Source organism: Leptonychotes weddellii, chromosome 7 (genome assembly GCF_054177405.1).
Source record: "Leptonychotes weddellii isolate Sample4059 chromosome 7, ASM5417740v2, whole genome shotgun sequence".
In the NCBI taxonomy this organism is placed as follows: Eukaryota; Metazoa; Chordata; class Mammalia; order Carnivora; family Phocidae; genus Leptonychotes; species Leptonychotes weddellii.
In genome coordinates this window covers 106,377,401-106,397,134 of record NC_138375.1, presented here as the reverse complement: position 1 = coordinate 106,397,134, position 19,734 = coordinate 106,377,401, and the positions used below count along the sequence as shown (strand labels likewise).

Genomic DNA, 19,734 nt, shown 5'->3' with positions numbered 1-19,734 from the left:
TGTTTTCAATATAGTATACACTGCTGGGTCCAGAGGTAACTCTATGTTTAACTTTCTGAGGCCCTGAAAACCTGGTTTGCATAGCAGCTGCACCATTCACATTGCCATCAGTGGTGTGTAAGCATTCCCATTGCTCCCCACCCTTTCCAACACTTGATACCGTGTATCTTTTTTACTATAACCATCCTAGGCAGGTTTGAACTGGTATCTCGTGATTCTGATTTGCACTTCTGGATGTAGAATGATGCTCAGCATCTTTTCACGCACTTAATGACCAGCTACCCATCTTTTTTTGGAGAAATATCTAGTCAAATCTTTTGCCCATGTTTTAATTAGGCTTTTTTTTTAAATTCAAGTATAATTAACATGCAGTGTTATGTTAGTTTCCATGTACAATATGGGTTCAATAATTCTATACATTATTCAGGGCTCATCAAAATAAGTGTACACTCTCACATATTATGGATATACATATAAGCAGATATATGGTTTACAAGTATTCTCTCCCATTCTCTGCATTGTCTTTTGACCTTCCTGACAGTGTCCCTGAAGCAGAAAAGTTTTCAATTTTGATGAAACCAATTTCACCTATTTTGTCTTTTGTTGCTTGGGCTTTTGGTGTCATATCTAAGAAATCACTACCTAATCCAGGATCGAAAAGATTTTACCTGTTTTCTCCTAAAAGTTTTATAGGTCTTGGGGTGCCTGGGTGGCTCAGTTGATTAAGCATCTGCCCTCAGCTCAGGTCATGATCCCAGGGTCCCGGGATTGAGCCACGCATCAGGCTCCCTGCTCAGTGGGGAGTCTGCTTTTCCCTCTACCCTTCCCCCCTGCTTGTGATCTTTCTCTCTCTCTCTCTCTCTCACAAATAAATAAGTAAAATCTCTTTAAAAAAAGAAGTTTTATAGGTCTTAACTCATCTAGGTCTTTGATGCATCTTCAATTAATTTTGTATTTGGTATGAGGTAGGGGTCTAACGTCATTCTTCTGTTTGTAGATATCCAGTTGTGACAGCACCATTTGTTGAAAAGAATATTCTTTCTTCATTGAATAGTCTTGGCATATCGCTTTTTTTTTTTTTTAAAGATTTTATTTATTTATTTGACAGAGAGAGACACAGCGAAAGAGGGAACACAAGCAGAGGGAGTGGGAGAGGGAGAAGCAGGCTCCCCGCAGAGCAGGGAGCCTGATGTGGGACTCGATCCCAGGACCCTGGGATCATGACCTGAGCCGAAGGCAGATGCTTAACGACTGAGCCACTCAGGCACCCCGGCATATAGCTTTTTAAAGTCTTCCTTTTAAATGTTCTATAGCTTGATAGTGGCAGTGTTTATGCAACTATGTCAAAACTCCTAAAACCGTACATTAAGAATTCTGCTGTAAGAAATTAATATACTCAATAAACCTATTAAAACTTCTCCTTTAGAGAAACATTCATATATTGCATACGTAAGGATCATAGGGTTCACAAATACTATACTACTGTTTGTAATAAAGATAAACTGGAAACTATCTGAACCTCTACCAAAAAAAAGCTAAACAGGGGCACCTGGGTGGCTCAGTCAGTTAAGTGTCTGCCTTGGGCTCAGGTCATGATCCCAGGATTCTGGAATCAAGTCCCGCATCAGGCTCCCTGCTCAGCGGGGAGTCTGCTTCTCTCTCTGTCCCTCCCCCAGCTCGTGCACTTGCACATGCGTGCACTTTCTCTCTTCCAAATAAATAAAATCTTTAAAAAAAAAAAAGCTAAACAGATGTAGTATAATCATAGGATTGAATACCATGCGACAGTAGAAAGGAATAAGCTAGGTTTTATATATGTTAAATAGATAAACTTCTATTAAGAAAAAAAGGTAAGTACACAATGACTGACACAGAATGAAAGCATGTATGTGAAAAGAAACAAAACCATGCCATATAGACTCTGTGAATACACATGTAAATACCTAATGGTATCTCTTAAAAGTCTGAAAGAATCCTCAGCACATTGGTAACATTCACTGCTTCTGGAGAGAGCAAAAAGGCACCAAGACTGGAGAGGGTGATCAGAACAGAGTTGAGCTCTGTTATTTTTCCCCCAAAGGGAAGTCTATTCATTAACTACTTATAGGATTAAAAATTAATAATGTGGGGCACCTGGGTGGCTCAGTCGGTTAAGCGTCCAGCTCTTGATTTCAGCTCAGGTCATGATCTCAGGGTCGTGAGATTGAGCCCACGCGCGAGGCATAGAGCCTGCTTAAGATTCTCTCTCTCCCTTTCCTTCTGCCCTTCCCCCCCACTTGCCCACATGTGCACTCTCTCTCTCACTCTAAAATTAAAAAATTAAAATGTGTACTTTATGTGAGTTATAAAAAGACGTTATGAGCATGGAATTATAGCTTTTTAATATATGCAGTCATTTGTGTATCCCTGCACCCAACCTACACACACACACACAAACACACACAGCTGATCTTACCAATTTGGATTTTCCATACTTTCCCGGAAGACAGACTCTTCCTTCATGGATGCATATTGTGTCCACGTAAGGCAGTGACTCCGTATAGCCATGTTTCTTTCCTGAGGATTGAGCCATGATTCCTCTTCCAACTGGATACTAGGTACCTTTAAAATGCTTACCTGTCCAACAGAGAGTGGATGGCTTTCTCAATTTAGGAAGAGCGAGCTACATAAAGACTAAGTCCAGAGTTGCCTTTAGTCTTGGATAATTAAGAGGGCAAGTGATGCTCATATAGAAAGGAAGGCACACCAATGGCTGTGAGTCCTTGATCATCAAACACACTATGACCTTACTAAATGCTGGTGAGGACATGCAAATGGCCCAGGATTTATGCAGCCTGTACAGTCCCTGGCCTGATTTCCCTAACTGCTAAACACTAAGCAAATTATCAACCTCCTGCTTGTCTCCTCTAGGGCTGGTTATGGCCTTCTTAAATTGATGGATTCTAATTGGGCCCACTTATGGGCTCGCATGCAGGACAATATCAGATAAAATATTTTCTTCATTTTAAACTCTGTCCAATACCTCAAAATGTATGGTTTCCAAGGTGGAGGAGACATGGGAAACTACAAAGGCAGCACTGTACAAGTCAGAGGTGTCCTTGAATTATTTAAGAATTGAGATACAAGACAAAGTTGAATGCCTTTTTAAATAATAGATTCAAAGCATGTATATAGGGCAAAAGCAGGGTATACAGCCTGTAGAAAAAGCCAATGATAATTCACTGCACACAAGGGCAACACATGTGGAAAATAAAAAAGTTCTTTTCCATTGTCACATCAGCCTTCTTTCCCTCAAAGAATGTGACCATCTTAATGCATGACAAGGAAGTGACAGAAGCCAACCTTTTTTTCTACATACAGCAAACAGCACAGCAGTGTAACCTGCAAGCTAATTGGCTTCTCCATCACAAACAGAATCACTTCCAGGTTGAAACAACCATCTGAGACATCGTAAGAAGTGCACATCAAGATGCTCTCCTCTTATTTCCTAATGATTCTAAAAGGACTGTTGTCAATAATCCCACTATGATTTAAGCAATGTTATTAAAACTTCCCACTTACCTTTGCCAACAATCACCAGAGTGCTTAAGAATTTCAAAGAGAGAAAACAATTTGATATCATGAAGATTTCATCATCCCCACCGTTTACAGAAACACACACAAAAGACTTACAGAGAACACTGAGAACATTATACTCCCTGAAATAACTATACTCTCTGAAAGTGAAATAGAAACTGAAGCTTTTATCTTCCTTTCTAAAGATGAGACTAAATATTTACCGTCTGCCCATTTCTGATCTTTCTTATCTAAGAGTCATATCTATCCATGGACAGATGAGAAGAGCTGGTCACTTCATGCAAAATGTCCAAGGTATCTTTACAATAATTATAGACCATCTCAATGTCCACTAAGAGCCCTCCACAAAAGAGAAGCAGAAATAGACAGGAAAAAAACTATCTCTGGTGGCATCTGCCAAAACTGAGGTTAGATATGAGAGTGCTTTCACCCTCTGAGGGGCTATGAGGTACAACTGGGAAAGTTCTAACACTCCTGTACATCAGAAAATGCTGTCTCTTTCCAGGACTACATGAAAATCACCCAAATCTGATTAAATTTTAAAATGAATTTACCTTCCTTAAAATTTCTGGAACCACATTCTGACAGACTGCAATCCTCTTTCTATAGATGATCCCTGTTGAGACATCTAGAAACAGAAAATTTTTACACTCAAAAAATTTTTAAGGACATGTATTCTTGTCCTATGTCAATAAAACTTTTCATGTCGAGGGGCGCCTGGGTGGCTCAGTTGGTTAAGCGACTGCCTTCGGCTCAGGTCATGATCCTGGAGTCCCTGGATCGAGTCCCGCATCGGGCTCCCTGCTCGGCAGGGAGCCTGCTTCTCCCTCTGACCCTCCCTCCTCTCATGTGCTCTCTGTCTCTCTCATTCTCTCTGTCTCAAATAAATAAATAAAATCTTTAAAAAAAAAAAAAAAAAAAAAACTTTTCATGTCGATGTCAATTTTATATATGTAGAATTCCTAGAGAAAAATGTTTAACTCAAAACTCAGTGTCCCTGACCACTTTTCTGGGCTAAATCATTCCAAATACACTCATCTGTGATCAAGGAATAAGGGTAAGATAGCTAACTCACACTGCACATTCTAAAATCAAGGATAAAGAATCACGAACCATTCACTGCTCTGGACAATCAATGTCATCACTCCAATGACAAGGGCCAATGAGCCCTCTGTTCAACTCCAATAAAAAGGATGTTTTAACAAAAAAATGGAGAATCGATTCTGCCACTTTCTGCACCAACCATGTTTTCAAGCACAGGCTTGTGGCTACAAAATTTAAATCTATAATTAATTATATTAGCCATACTCTTTACTCACAGGGAAGCAGCTTCCCTGTGACTGGCACTACTCTGTTTTGGAGACAGAATAGCACCAATAATGTAAAAAACACAAAATAAATGTGAATTAAGAAACAGGGAGACCGGGTCAGAGAAAAAAAAAATAACCTTTGAGGTGCTGTCCTTTGCCCTGTAAATTAGTGTGACTCAGCCAAGCTCCTATAGGGTTTCTCTAACTCTGGCTAGAGTAGCCTTGAAGGCTGGTGCAAATACCCAGACTGCCCAGAAGCCACTGCCAGGGTGAGAAGTGGGCTCATCTCCTTGCCACTGGCATTCCTTTAGCCATCCCATCCAAGGTTTGCGGCACACATACTTAAAATGGATTAGCCAATCTTGCAGGCAAAGACGCCCCCGTCGATGGTAGAATTTATAATTAATGTTTCTATTACCACTTTGGGATGTGCACACTGTTCTCTCATTGGATCTTCACAGGCAGGATTATTATTATTTTCTTCTTCTAATTATTATTATCTTCTAAGCAGGATTATTATTTTCCCATTTAATAAAGGAAGAAACTGAGCCTTCAGGAAGTTAGGTCATGCAGGTAATAATCAGGGCTTGAAATCAGATTTCTCTGATGCCAAATAACACATCTCTCCCACACTGAGTGCAGATACATGAAAAAAAAAAAAGTTTTTTAAAGTATTTTTTGTAGACTTATGGACATGAAGAAAAGACCCTCACAAGCAAACAGTTTTGTGCTCACCAAGCACAGAGAAGACTTCAGAGTCACGTAATGAACAGTGGCCTGGCGTATGTTTTCTCGGAAGGCTCAAGAGCATGTCAGAAGTGGGCCTGGGTGTTTCCATGGGTTTATACACTGATTCCGTCCATCACTAGAGCCTCCTGCATGGCCCGGTTCCCAAGCAAGGACAGTGGAAATGCTTACAGTGACATGCAAATGACAGCGAGCAGGGCAGACTCCTACACTCTAATTCGGGGGTGAGTACACACTTCCTGTAAAGGGCCAGATGGTACATATTTTAGGTCTTGTGGGCCAGACAGTCTTGTCACAACAACTCAACTCTGCTGTCGTTGCAAGGAAGAAGCCATAGACAATATATAAACAAGTGGGCATGGTTGTATGCCAATAAAGCTTTATTCACAACATCAAGCAGGACAAGCATAGTTTGTCAACCCCTGCTCTGGTCAATATGGAACCACACTGTCAAGTATAGTTATGATTCCATAATCTAATCACTATAGTCACATTTTATATACATGCTACTAATCACAACTATTTTGCCATCTATAAAATGATGTATGAATATATGATAGGGATATAGCCATATGACCTTGGGCAATTTATTTAACCTCTCCGTACCTTGGTTTCCTCATACATTAAATGGGAGTAATAATAATACATACACCATACATTAGTCTAAAGATTAAATGAGTTAATAAAGTGAGAGTGCTTGGCACATACGAAGTGCTCAGAAATGTTAGCTGTTAGTCACCAGTTATTAATTGAGGGAATGACAAGAGCATACTCAGCAAGCCCTCTGCTGCTGTAAGTGCTGGGTACTCTTTCCTGTCACCTCAAATACAGAAATACACCAGGCGACACACACAACACCTTTACGAAAATCAGTATCACTTAATGATCATCACCGAAGTGAGGTATAATTCAGAGAACTTACCTCTTTTTTCCTCCACAATTTTTACAGAGATGACATTTTTATCCATGGGGTTGGGATACTAAATGAAAACACATAAAGAAGAATTACCATTTGTCTTTTACCAAAGTGAATTCTCTCCCAGCAACCACAGTTTTTGCAGGAACAGCACATATTTTCCAAGGAACCTCTAAGGCCCGTTTTCAATCAAGGCTCTTCACTTTACCACTTGGGCCTAGATGAGTGAGAGGCTATCATCAACTGAACCTGTATAAATCCAGGGAAAACCCTGAGATCCAACCTCACCCTGGGCAGAGAAGGGAGGGTGAGGTTAAACTAGGTTAATTATGGAACCAGTCTTACATAAATGAAGAGTGTCCTCTGTGCCAGGCCCTGTGCTACATGCTCTGTTTACTTACACGATCTTGTTCAAATCCCAAAACAGCCTCTCTGCTGTGACTGGGTCACATATTATCATTGTCTCATCTGTCAGAAGTGGAAACTGAATAAAGATCAGAGAGTCTAGGATCACCCAGCTAGTCAATGGGAGAGCCGTGAAATTAAACCAGGCCTAATGCAAAGTGAACCTTTCCCTACGATCATACACCATTGCCTGACAGCTGGGCTGGTATCACCGGAGAACAATTACAGAAGTAGTCTACTCCAGGGGCTCAATAAATCGTTTATCTATTAATTCCCCTGAAAGACAATTTGGATATAACAAGGCTGGAAAAAAAGCTACCATTTTTGTCCTGGCAGTTTACATACATTATTTCAGTTTAATTCTCAAATTAACACCATGAGGTATATGCTGCTTTTTCCCTTTCACATGTGTAAAATAAGGCCCAGATAAACTAAGTAGTTTGCTCAAAATCACCCAGCTAAAGAGCACCGAGACTGTAATTTACCCACAGCTATTCTCTATTGCCTTTTTAACCTGCCTACCTAACTTACCCTTAAATCTCCTCAGAATTACCCAAATCCAGTCCTTTCTATCGCTCAGATGCAAAGAGTGGAAGTGACTTCGGGAGTGGAAGTGACTTCCTCAAACCCATAGGACAAGGCAGTCCCTAATCCAAGCCTGCTGAGCACCCCTTGGGCTCTTTATCTAAAAGCTTACACTGCTTCATCATGTGACCAAACCTGAAAAGGAAATTACAGGAAGTCCCATCCAAGACATCATGAAGGACCAACGGGGGATGAAAGCAGTGAAGAAGCTGAGGGGCAAGGGAAGAGGGGCCCGCCACTCGGTGAACTTGAGCTTCAAGTCTTTGGAACCCCAGGAAGTGGTATATGCAACTCAGTGAGTGTGGGTCTCCCCATCTCACACCAGCTACCTGTATGTATACGTGTGTGTGTGTGTGTGTGTGTGTGAGAGAGAGAGAGAGAGAGAGAGAGAGGTTGGCTAACTGGTTGATCTTCAGAGAAAAGGGTCCACTACTTTCACACATATTAAAGATATCTGTGGCCTCGAAAGACACTGAAGGACACTCACAGGCTCTGTGAGAACAGGAATATGATCTACTTCAGCCACTCTATCTCTACCACTAACACAGTGTTTGGCACACAGTAGGCACTCAATAAATTTTTGCTGAATGAGTGATTAGGGAGATGAACCTCGCTGACCTCAGGGGTCAATTTGGAAAATAAACCTCACTTTGCATGGGGACCTATCTGTGAAGAGAACACAGATGGTCAGTAATCAGCAGCCTCGACACCTCATCATGCTCCATGCCAAAAACTCTGACATTCACACTTCCATCCTGGCAACTGCAATTTTGAGAACTAATCACAAAGTGGATTTTTAAGTATTCATTCATTCATTCATTTCTGCTCCAGAAAAAAATGCTCAAAATTATGATGACTGCTTTCTTGAAGTTTAACTTTCAGATAATGCCCACTAGGGAGGGTCAGATTTAGCTACTCTGCTTCTTGGCAAGGGGCCTCGCTTACAGAGCACCCTTGAAGCAGGGAAAATATCTCAGCCTCACCCAGATCCCCTGAATTGTGTGTGTTTGTGTGCGTGAATAAACACTTTACTAAGGTAAAATGAAAGTCTGAAATTATTTCCTTCACTAGTCCTAGTTTGCTCATTTTGTATTCATCAATACATCCTGACTCAATATTACAAATATACTGTAAGTTGTAGGAAGATTACTGAACTAAATTATGGAAGAGATTTGAAATATAATCACCAGAGGAGGATAGTGATAAAAGCTTTCAAGTTTTGATTACTTCACCAAGTTATCAGTGAAATTCCTAAAGACTATAAACTCAGAAACTTCACATTTTTACATAATTTTAAGACTTGCTTATTAAGCCAAAGGGCACTGACTGAAACAACAGTGAAAATTCTCTATTCATTCTTCATTTAAGAGGTTTTTGAGTATCTACCATGCCAGGCACGGTTCAAGGCAGTGAGGATGTAGTAAAGAAACAAACAAAACTGTAGCCTCTTACAGAGTTTACGTATTAGTTGGGGAAACAAACAAAAAAATAAACATATCAGGAGAAAAATAAACACATCAGACTCAGGGATAATAGGGAAATGGGAAATTGTGGAGAGGGGTCACTGTAAAATACCTAAGGGTCACCCTTGTAAATAACAATGAAGTAAAATGAAGGTTTCAGCCAAACACAAGAGATCCTGAACAATTCACTTTAGTAAAATCATCTGCATGATTCAAGTCATTTTCCCACCCAACTACTTTGGGGAGTTGAATAGACACGAGCCTCATGTTGACACATGAGAATGGGAGAAGAAATGAGAGGTTTATTTACAATAGCTAAATGACGTGAAAGGCATATATTCTAACTTTTTTAAAATTAAAGATTTACTGTGCTGAGGCTCCCCCTACCTGGCATTACTTGAAATGATCTGATGCCATCTTGTGGTAACTTGAATATTCATGATTTAATTCAGGAACCTTCTGAAGTCAGGTAATAAGGGGTTGAGAGAGGGAAGGCTCTCAGAAAGAGGGTCATCACCAGGAATGCCAATTTGAGAAGACAGGAGGCAGTGGACAGGTTTCTCTGGACACCTTTTCAAACATGGTGTGACATTAGAACGGATCAAGCTAGGTCAGGATCAAGACCATCAAAGACTTAGTGAGCATCCACTGATCTAATGCACCAGGTATTAGAGGCCATCTCATGCATTATCTCGTTTAGTACTTCCCCAAAGGAGAAGGCCTACTAACTACTATTAAGACAAGGAGTTTGCGCTAGAAACAGAAATGCGTAAAGCCTGCACACAAGCAGGGTCACACAGATTTCCCAATCCCCACTCCACACTAGCAACTCTCATGGAAGCAAAGTGGTCTAAACACCCAGATGTCTGCCAAAAATGCCTGCCATCCCAGAACCTGGCTCAGTGGATCACAAACTGTAGTGGCCTAATGATCACCACATGGGGCCGTGTACATTCACCCAGCGGGCCATATGTTCTGGGGGACTTACGGGATTTTCCAAAGTATATTTCACTTCATTTTGAACTTACTTATGATTTTACTTCTTTCATAGAATGTATAGAAGAAATCCTTTTTCTTTCCCCAAGATATAAATCTATTACAAATATCACAGTCTAACCAGGGTAAAATGTTGACTCCTCTACAATGTCTTATACCTTGCTTTCATTTACCTTTTACATATTGAAAGGTAAGAGGCCTAAATAAATTTTAAAAAAAGGTAAGAGGCCCCAAACAGCACTGGGTAAAAAACAAGGTAAAAAAGAAAATATACATTAAGACAAACAAAGAGCTTTGAAAAGTGAGAGGCCAAGAAATTGAGTCCATCTAATTACAGTAATAAGAGTTAATATATTCGTGGAAGCAGCTTCATGAAGATACAGTTACTTACCTTTCTCAATAACAAGGGAAAAATATACAAGCTTTCATAAAGCCTACTCTTAAGAGTACGGAGTTTTTAAAATATCAACTTTCCAAAAAGCTTAGAAGTCAATGCCTGCCTTTTATAATAACACCCCCCCGCAAAAAAAAGTTAATGAGCTCCAAAGGAACCATTGTTTACCAACTTCCAAATGGTATTATCGAAGAGAGCACAAGGAAGCAACCGAGCTGACAGATCTGTATGGTTAGTCGTACAAAGGCCAAGCGGACCTAAAATAAGTCTGTATATTAAACATTTCTGTTTTATAAGCACTACGAAAATCTTTGCTGCTCAGGCTGCTTCCAAAAATGCATGTGCAAATGGGTGGAGCAGCTGAAAAGAGACTTGGCCTTTAGCTAAACAAAGAAATCACCATGAACTGTGCCAAATTAATGAGCTACACACAACAGTGTATCTTAGAGGAAAGTAAAGTTGATTTTATACCAAGATCAAATGAATCATTGATCAATCAAAATTTCAGTGATCAGGACAAAACATATTTAAGTCAATAAATTTTTCAATGGTTGTTCCTTGGCCTTTCAGACCAGTAGGAGGATGAAGTAGAAAGAACAAAAGACAAGGAGTCAAGACGTACAGACCATGATGCTGCCATCTGTGAAGCCAGAGGGTGGGCCACCAGAGGATACTCAAGGCCCTTCTGGCTGTGACAAGTTAGATTCTAGACAAAGGCCAACAATGTCACATCACCCTTATTCATTCAAAGATGTCCTAACAGGGATGCCTAAGTGGCTCAGTCGATTAAGCATCTACCTTCGGCTCAGGTCATGATCCCGGGGTCCTGGGATCGAGCCCCACATCGGGCTCCCTGCTCACCGGGGAGACTGCTTCTCCCTCTCCCACTCCCCCTGCTTGTGCGCTCGCTCACTCTCTCTCTCTCTCTGACAAATAAATAAATAAAATATTTTTTTAAAAATGTCCTAATAATTGGCAATGACATAATAAAGTTTTTTGAAGGAAACAGCTTATAATTATGACATAAAGGAAAACCCTCGTATCTCAACGTTAAATGCATACATAAACCAAATGCATTAAAGATACGAAGTCTACAAAATAAATGACCAGTACTCTTCAAAAGTACCATGGTCCAGAAAGACAAAAAAAAAAAAAAAAAAAGCATGAGGAAGTGTCCCACAATGCAGAAGACTTAACACATAACAACTAAATGCAATGTGGGATCCTGGATTGACTCCTAGACTGGAAAAATGATATGAGTGGACTACTGCCAAATTTCAATAAGGTGTGTGGATTAGTTAACACTGTATCAATGCTAATTCCCTGGTTTTAAAAATGATACACCGGTTTAGGGAAGTTGGGTAAAGGAATTTTTTGTCTGTTTTGCAACATTTTGTAAGTCAAATTACTGTTGACCCTTGAACAACATGGGTTTGAACTGTGTGGGTCCACTTCTATGTGGACTTTTTTTTTCAATAAATACAATACAGTACTGTAAATGCATTTTCTCTTCCTTATGGTTTCCTTAACATTTTTTTTCCTCTAGGTTTCTTACAGTCAGAATACAGTATGTACTTTACATAACATGCAAAATGTGTGTTCATCGACTATTCGTGTCATCAGTAAGGCTTCCAGTCAGTGGCGGGCTACTTGTAGTTAAGTTGTGGGGGAGTCACAAGTTACACAGATGCAGAGTTTAAATTGTGTGGGGGCCAGGGCCCCTATAAACACCATGTTGTTTAGGGTCAAATGATTTCTCAGTGAAAAGCTAAGAAATAAAAAGCAAAATGAAAATGAATACAGAGTGTTGAAAACAGAATGAGCTTTAGAATCCAAGAGACCTCAGACTGAAGCCCATCTGTGGGAGTCTTGGGCAAATTACTTTAACCTCAGCCTGCCTTAATTTCTTCATCTGTACAATTAGGGGAAAAAATCCATCTCAAAGCGTTTGAGAGATTAAAGGGAATAATGTTATGTAAAATATAACACCTGGGCACCAGGCAGGTTCTCAATTTTTTTTGCTACTAAAGAATGAAATCAACATTTTTAAAACTTAGTTTCAGGACTTCAGTGTCTATCTTGCAATTCACTGTGGTGTGGCACTGAGTATACTCCTAGTATCCTTCTGCAAGCCAAACAGATTTAAGTGATGACTTAAAAATTATCAGAAGATATTTCTTCTTTTCCTGACTAGTAAAACTTCACAAGCTAATGCTTTACCAATTTGGGGTCTGTGTGACAAGAACTCCTGACACATTCCTCCCTGCTAGCATTAGGGAAGGCATCATGTGAGAGAAGTAGGAGGACTAGAGAGAACATTTACTTTTTTAAAAAGGCAATAAACTCTAAGTACTCTAAAAGCTGTCAAAGATTTAGAATTAAGATACAGGGTGCCTGGCTGGCTCAGTCGTGTGACTCTGGATCTGGTGGTCATGAGTTCAAGCCCCACAGTGGGGTAGAGATTACTTAAAGACAAAATCTTATAAAAAAAAAAAAAAAAAAAACAAACTACGATCCTTGCCCCACACACTATGTCTGTAATAAGCCCCTGAGAAAGCACTCATGATAAAAATTAATGTATTTCTCTCTGTCCCCTTGACAGTGAGCTCCTTGAGGGCTCAGGCCATGTTTTATTTACCTCCTCATCTCCCGAGGGCAAAATGATACACAGACTTATTATAAAATGTCCATTAGTAGACATATGAAAGCTTTACTATTACTGCTTTGATAGTTAAAAACTGCCCTACCTTCTATAAACTGATTAAGCCACAACCACCACTAGATAAGTTTCCAAGCACACTTTCCCATCATTTAAATAACATTTAAAAAATAAGTCATAATTCAAATGTGCACTGTTATTCATGCTCTTTCTTCTCTTTATTACTCCAGGTTGGTGAAGATTTCTGCAGACTTCTTCTCTCAGCTTTTTATTTTCAGGTTCATGGAATAAATGTAAGAAATTATTATTGTCAGGAATACTATCAAGATATTTAACAAGTACTTTAAAGCACCTACTGTGTGCCGACATGAAGTTAAGTGTGTTACATGCAACTACGTGCGTTAGCCACTTAATTTCCCCCAACAATGCCAGAAGACAGTTACTATTATCATATTCTGCAGATGAGGACCCTGAGGCAGAGAAAAAGAACTGACTTGCCCAAACTCACACAGCTAGAAGCGCTCCATCCCCCCGGCTGATGTCAGAGCCCGCGCTCTTCCCGTTTGCACCATTCTGCTTCATGTCGTACCTAATCTTCTTCTAGCAGGACTGAGGACAGGAAGATAACAGACTATTACAGTGTAAGTAAAAAGATAAATAACTGTTATGTTAAACTAGCCCTATCATTTGTCAAATCATTTATTTTGGAAATACAGGTTCACCCCAAATAGTTTAGGAGCTTTTCAGGAAGAGATCTTCCCCACAAGTAAGTGGCAGATTTGCAAGGGAGAAAAGATAGGATCAGAAATGGAAACATTATTAATTACCCAATCAACTTGCTACTCTAAATGGAAATAGCCATTCATAAATCACCTTTATGAGTTTAAGGGTAAACACTCAAACCATTTTGTTCAGCATGTCAGGCTCCCGGCTAGAAAAAATAAAAACCCGAGGCCACTGTGTTGAAGCAGAAAGAAATTATTTTAATCTGTCCGTTTTATTACAGTGCCATAAGTAAGGACATGTTACTGAAGCCCCCACTAACTTCAGTCTCAAATTACACAAGGCTAAACTCCAGAGTGGTATACTTCATTCACTCACTCCACAAGGATTTGTTGAGCACCTACTATATTCCAGGATCTCTTTGGGTACTTGGGATGCATCAGGAACAAATGAAAGATCTCTGCCCATGAAGCTTACACCCAATTCACAATGACTCCTTTGCCTACAGCACAGAAAGAAAATTAACCTGAACAACTCTATATTAAGAAAAACTCTAACTTCTTTGGCCTTAACTGAGAATAAACAAGAAAATCCAGTCAACACAAGGGCGCTCTGAGTCCTTTTTAATGACTTTAAATTTTAGGTAGAAAAACTGAAGGAGTGTTTGAATCCAGCTCATGAATGCAAGCCCAGTAAACAGACCCACGTGGGCTTGTATAGATGAGTGAGCTTCTAGCCTGCATCCAGGCAACCCTGTCTGCTCTTTGTGGGTGGTTTTAAGTAAAAGGAAGGAAACAGCTGTAAGTGATAAGAGCTAGAAAGCTAAGTCATACAAAGAAAGCAGCCTAAATGCATTGTCAGGTGCACTGACAATGTAGTGCATGGAAACTACAGTTTAGCATCTGATGAATAAACCATTTTGGGTCTCATAGCATTCCTCCATGAAGGGTTCATTGAGAAACACTGTATTCCATGAACAAAGAATTCTGTGGTGTTTGTTTTCAAGGTGCCACTTAGCTTTGAAAGCATGTAGCTAATATTTTGCCTGTGGTATCCAACACGCAGGTGTAAGAAGAGCAAACATTCCTCAGGTTTTAAAAATAGTAGTATATAATAACTTGGAAGGCAAGTCCTAACATACCAAAAGACGTAGATCAGTAGACTCTATTTAAAATAGAACATCCTCAGTGCTGAAACAGCTTCAAACATACCATTGTGCAAAATCAGATTAAATGCTTCCAGAGATCCTCATATGATTGTCCCTTCTGCCAAGTGCCTTCCTCTGAAAAAAATACATAAAGACTAAAAGAAAAATAAAAGTATATTTAGCCACAAAGATCATTCTTACTACCTTACACTTATAAAAAGCTTATGCTTGTCAAACTCTTACACATTTGATCCTCACAACAATCCTGGGAGATGAGGTACATGGCATTATTGTTTCACAGACACAAAATGAAGACGGTAGGGTTGTCATGTACAGTTGTGCATGTTGCTCACTGCACAAAGTCTTCCGGTCAAGGAGGCCAGGGGGCACAAGGCTACCCAGCCACCTAGTGGAAGGAGTGCTGAGACAGAGCAGCGACCAGACTTGGGTCCCCACACCCAGGAACTGGCTAACAAACCACAATAACCCAGCTTTCTAGCCCTGTGAGCAGGTGTTGCTTGCCATGAGAAACTAAAGCCAGATGCCAGGAGCCACAAGCTCCAAACAAGCCCCCCCTCACCCAGTTTTCAACCAGTCTGATCCACTTCAGACACTGTGCAAACCCTCCAGCGCCTAAAAGGAATGCCTGGCTGTGAAAACCGAACCAATCTAAGCCAAGATGGACCCCACTGATGACCCTTTTCCAGCCTAAGCCTCCTTAAAACTCTCCGAGACCTCTACTTGGGGAGCCAGACTGCAGAATCTTTATTCTGTCTCCCCTGTACTGGAGCATTAAGCCCTGATAAAGCCTTGCCTGGAACTCCCGCTCAGCCCGCATTTCTAGGGCTTAGACAGCTCAAGAGCCTGACTGGGTAACAGCCCCTCTTGCTAATTGGCATAAATAGCCCCATTTCCTTTCCACTAGCCCCATTGACTGTGAGCTTGTGGAGTCCACCATCTAAATGAGGTCTCTTTCTAATTTGCACATGGGTACAGTACAGACTGGCAAAAACTGTGTCCCAAGGCCACCCAAAAACTGCTTTTAATGGGGAAAGCACAATGATTAGAATCCAGATCTACTGACTTCCAGTTCATGGCTTTAAGAAATGTAAGGTGAAATGCTCACAGCAAGTGGCTTTACCGACATCTCAGACTTTATTGACTCACACAGCCCCTCTGAGGCATTGCTTTGTGAATAAAAATAACGGAAGTGTGGTGTCACCCATAGTGTTTGCATTGTCCCACCGCTAGGCCTTTTCTGAAAATATTCTTTCCCTAGCCCTACCTTCCAAAATATCCTATTTACTATGTGTCAGGCACTTGGATAAGTGTTTTATAAGAATTCTAACACATTGTCACTGAATGCAGCTCTATAAATGACCTCAGCTGTAACATATGGCACACAAAAACCAGTCAGCTGAGCCCAGTCAACCCACAGAATCCTGAGACCCAAAAGTCTACCATTGGTTTAATCCACTAAATCACAGGGGCGATTTGTTACAGAGCAACAGAAAACTGAAACACTGTATTTTCTCACCTTAGCACACATCCCTACTATACCCTTACATCAGGCACAAAGGGTTCAAGATGAATAAACTGTGAGAGAAGACTAGACAAAGGAAAACTGAGATGGGATAAAGAGCACAGCAAAGATGATTCTGGAACATTTTATTCCCTCAATAACCATCTGAGTGCCTATTATGTGGCAGGCAGCACAGCCTGGGGACTAGGGGTTGAGACTTTGGATGTGCTGAAATCCTGGATCTCCCAACTGCTGGCTGCGGGAACTTGGAAAAGTTGTTTAAACTTCTCTGAACCTCAGTTTCTCTAGGTAGTAAATGGAAATAGGTCCTAAGTCCTTCCCGCTGCTGCTGGACGGAGTAAACAGGATAATGTATGAAAGCACTCTTCCTCCCCCTCCCTTCTTCCCTAAGAAACTCCTATTCACACTTCAGCCATCATTTGACAAAGGCCCCTTTTTCAAGAAAGGCTTTCCTAATGGCCACCTTGGGGGACTTTAGCAGGCCTTCCCTGCTATATTTGGTCCCAGCAACATGAACTTTCTCTGTGTAAATACACATCATCAATTTTAAGTATGTGTTCATTAGTTGTTCATTTATTAACATCAGTCTCCCCCACTAGAGACCATCAGCTCCATGAGAAGAGGGTCTATCTGCTGGGCCCTAGCCCTGAGCCTGGCACACAGAAGAAAAGTATCTCTAAACACCTGTTGAATGAAAGAAAAGCATTTAGCCCAGAAGCATGACCACATGCCAAGTACCCTCAAAAAGAGAGCTTGGCATTGTGCTATGTGCTTCTGCAGGAATGAGTCCTGCCCCCAAGAAGCTTAGGGTCTCATGAGGGAAAAAGGTATGTGCAGAAGTAACTACCCAACACTGCAGAAGATAGTCAGTGATGCCTAGGTCAAGTGCTCCTCCGGTTCTGACAAGACGGAGATCAGCTCTTGATAAGGATAATCCAGAAAGGCATTCCAGAGGAGCAGTGACATTAGAGAATCCACCCTCCAGACTGTCAGACCTAATAAAAAATGGAGTGTTAGATGTAGTGAAAAGAAGGGCCATATGCACCCCAATGTTCACAGCAGCAATGTCTGCAATAGCCAAACTGTGGAAAGAGCCGAGATGCCCTTCAACAGACAAATGGATAAAGAAGATGTGGTCCATATATACAATGGAATATTAGCCATCAGAAAGGATGAGTACCCAACTTTTACATCAACATGGATGGGACTGGAGGAGATTATGCTAAGTGAAATAAGTCAAGCAGAGAAAGTCAATTATCATATGGTTTCTCTTATTTGTGGAACATAAGGAATAGCATGGAGGACATGAGAAGGAAGAGAAAAATGAAGGGGGGGAAATAGGAGGGAGAGATGAACCATGAGAGACTATGGACTCTGAGAAACAAACTGAGGGTTCTAGAGGGAGGGGGGTGTAGGGATGGGGTAGCCCAGTGATGGATATTAAGGAGGGCATGTACTGCATGGAGCACTGGGTGTTAGACGAAAACAATGAATTGTGGATCACTACGTCAAAAACTAATGATGTACTGTATGGTGACTAACATAATAAAATTAAATCAAATTAAATTTTAAAAAGTTTTTTAAAAAATGGAGTGTTGACTGTTTCTCCTTTGGGTCCAGAAGTTTGGCCTAAGGCAAAGTCCCCACCAGATCCACAATTCATTCTTTCATTCATTTATTCATTCATCATTTACCAGTTTTTACTGAGCACCTACTAGGTGGTAGGCACTATTCTAGATACTGAAGATCAATGAAAAATATCAACAAGCTGACATTCTCCTGAAAAAGAAGGAAAAAAAAAAGGCTCTATGGCAACACCATGTTAACCAGCGTCCTAACCAATCCTTGTGACTGGGTCCCCAACCACATCACTTCCTCTAATGGGGGTCCGGTCTTATCACTTAAAAAACTGACTTCCTCTCCCAGCATCTCTGTTTTGCTTCTGGGTTATACATGGAGCACATTGTCTGGTGGCCACTGTCCAGGCAAACTACAGTTCTTGCAAATCTTACTTTAAAAAGTGGAAGCTGAAGGGGAACCTAAAATACCTTCTGATACAAGACTCTTATCTTAAATGTAGAAAGCGAGGCCTGAAGAGAAGATGACCCTTGACCAAATGAAGTAACGAAAGGCAGAGACAGACTACAGTTCAGGAGTCTCAGCTCCCAGGCCTGGGTGCTCTCGATTTCTCAAAGAAATTTCCGATTCTTCTACCACGAGCACAGTCCTAGGAAGCACCCCTGGGATAAAGAGGACCACTGAATATTGAGCCTAGGGTGCAGGTATAGTAGTACAAACAACTATAACATTTCAGTCTCAGCGCTTACGTGAACCATCTCACTTGATTCCTCACAACCAGCCCTTGGCGTTAGTACTTTCATTTCCCCCATTTCACAGATCAAAAAACTAAGGCACAGAGAGCGTAAGCTACCTGCCCCAAGTCCCACAGCCGTTTCATAAAAAAGAAAGTAGCGAGGTGGTAGAGCGACAATGCTGAGTAAACTAGGGTGATCGCTTCCATGGCTCCCACTGGCTTTTACGGGGGGGGGGGGGGTCCAAGATGTACTAGAAAGATCGACAAGTCATGTGCAACTTCAACCAGGCTCCAGAACTTGTATTCCCTACGCCTGTGGGGCAGGGTGTGAACGTGCTGCCGCGCACGGAACCTTCCCCTCATTCCAGGGAGGGGTAGGAAGCCCTCGAGGAAATCCACTTCCACCCCCGCCCCGCACATCCCGAGGCCAAACCCGCAGCTGCGGCGCGAGAGCGCGGGCGCGGACCCCGCGGGGGCAGGGGAAGGGGCAGGGGCGGGCGGCGGGGGCCCGGGAGCGCGGACAGCTGGGCGGGGGTCGGGGTGGCCCGGGGCCGGAGCGGGCGGGTACCTTGCGGAGGAAGCTGGCGACCACCTGCTCGAAGGGGTACTTGTACACCTGGCGCACGTCCACCGTGACCCCCATCCCCGCACGCCAGGTGCCGGGCTCTGCCGCTGCCGCAGGCATCCACACCCGCCGGGCCAAAGGGGCGTGGGGGGTTTTTTCCCTCCCTTTTCAAACTTTCGAAACTTTATTGTCCTCCCGGAGGACAGACAGGCGGTCGCGCCCCGCCCCCTTCCGCCACCGCGGTGTGTGGGCGGCGGGAGGCCCCGGCGCGGCCCCGGAGGTGTGGGCATTGCAGGCCCTTGGAGCGGCCCGGCCCGGCCCCGCGCTCTGCAGCCTGGACCTCCGGACGCGTGCTGTTCTGTCGTCACCTCGCCTGAGCTTCGGACTCAGC

At 41.9% G+C, this 19,734-nt stretch overlaps 1 protein-coding gene across 2 annotated transcripts in view; it reads right to left on the bottom strand.

Annotated features, from left to right (window-relative positions):
* PRELID2 (PRELI domain containing 2) overlaps positions 1–19,508 on the bottom strand; it is a 64,405-nt gene extending 44,897 nt beyond the window's left edge. The window contains exons 1-5 of one of the 2 annotated variants that reach the window (XM_081826908.1): positions 19,347–19,508; positions 6,556–6,613; positions 5,622–5,872; positions 4,131–4,204; positions 2,456–2,616 (exon numbers count right to left, since the gene is read on the bottom strand). In XM_081826908.1, the coding sequence (XP_081683034.1) occupies positions 2,456–2,616; positions 4,131–4,204; positions 5,622–5,724 (338 nt within the window). In that variant the 5' untranslated portion in view covers positions 5,725–5,872; positions 6,556–6,613; positions 19,347–19,508. The remainder of the gene's footprint in view (positions 1–2,455; positions 2,617–4,130; positions 4,205–5,621; positions 5,873–6,555; positions 6,614–19,346) is intronic. The other variant, XM_081826907.1, reaches the window with a different exon arrangement.
* Positions 19,509–19,734: the final 226 nt, after the last annotated feature.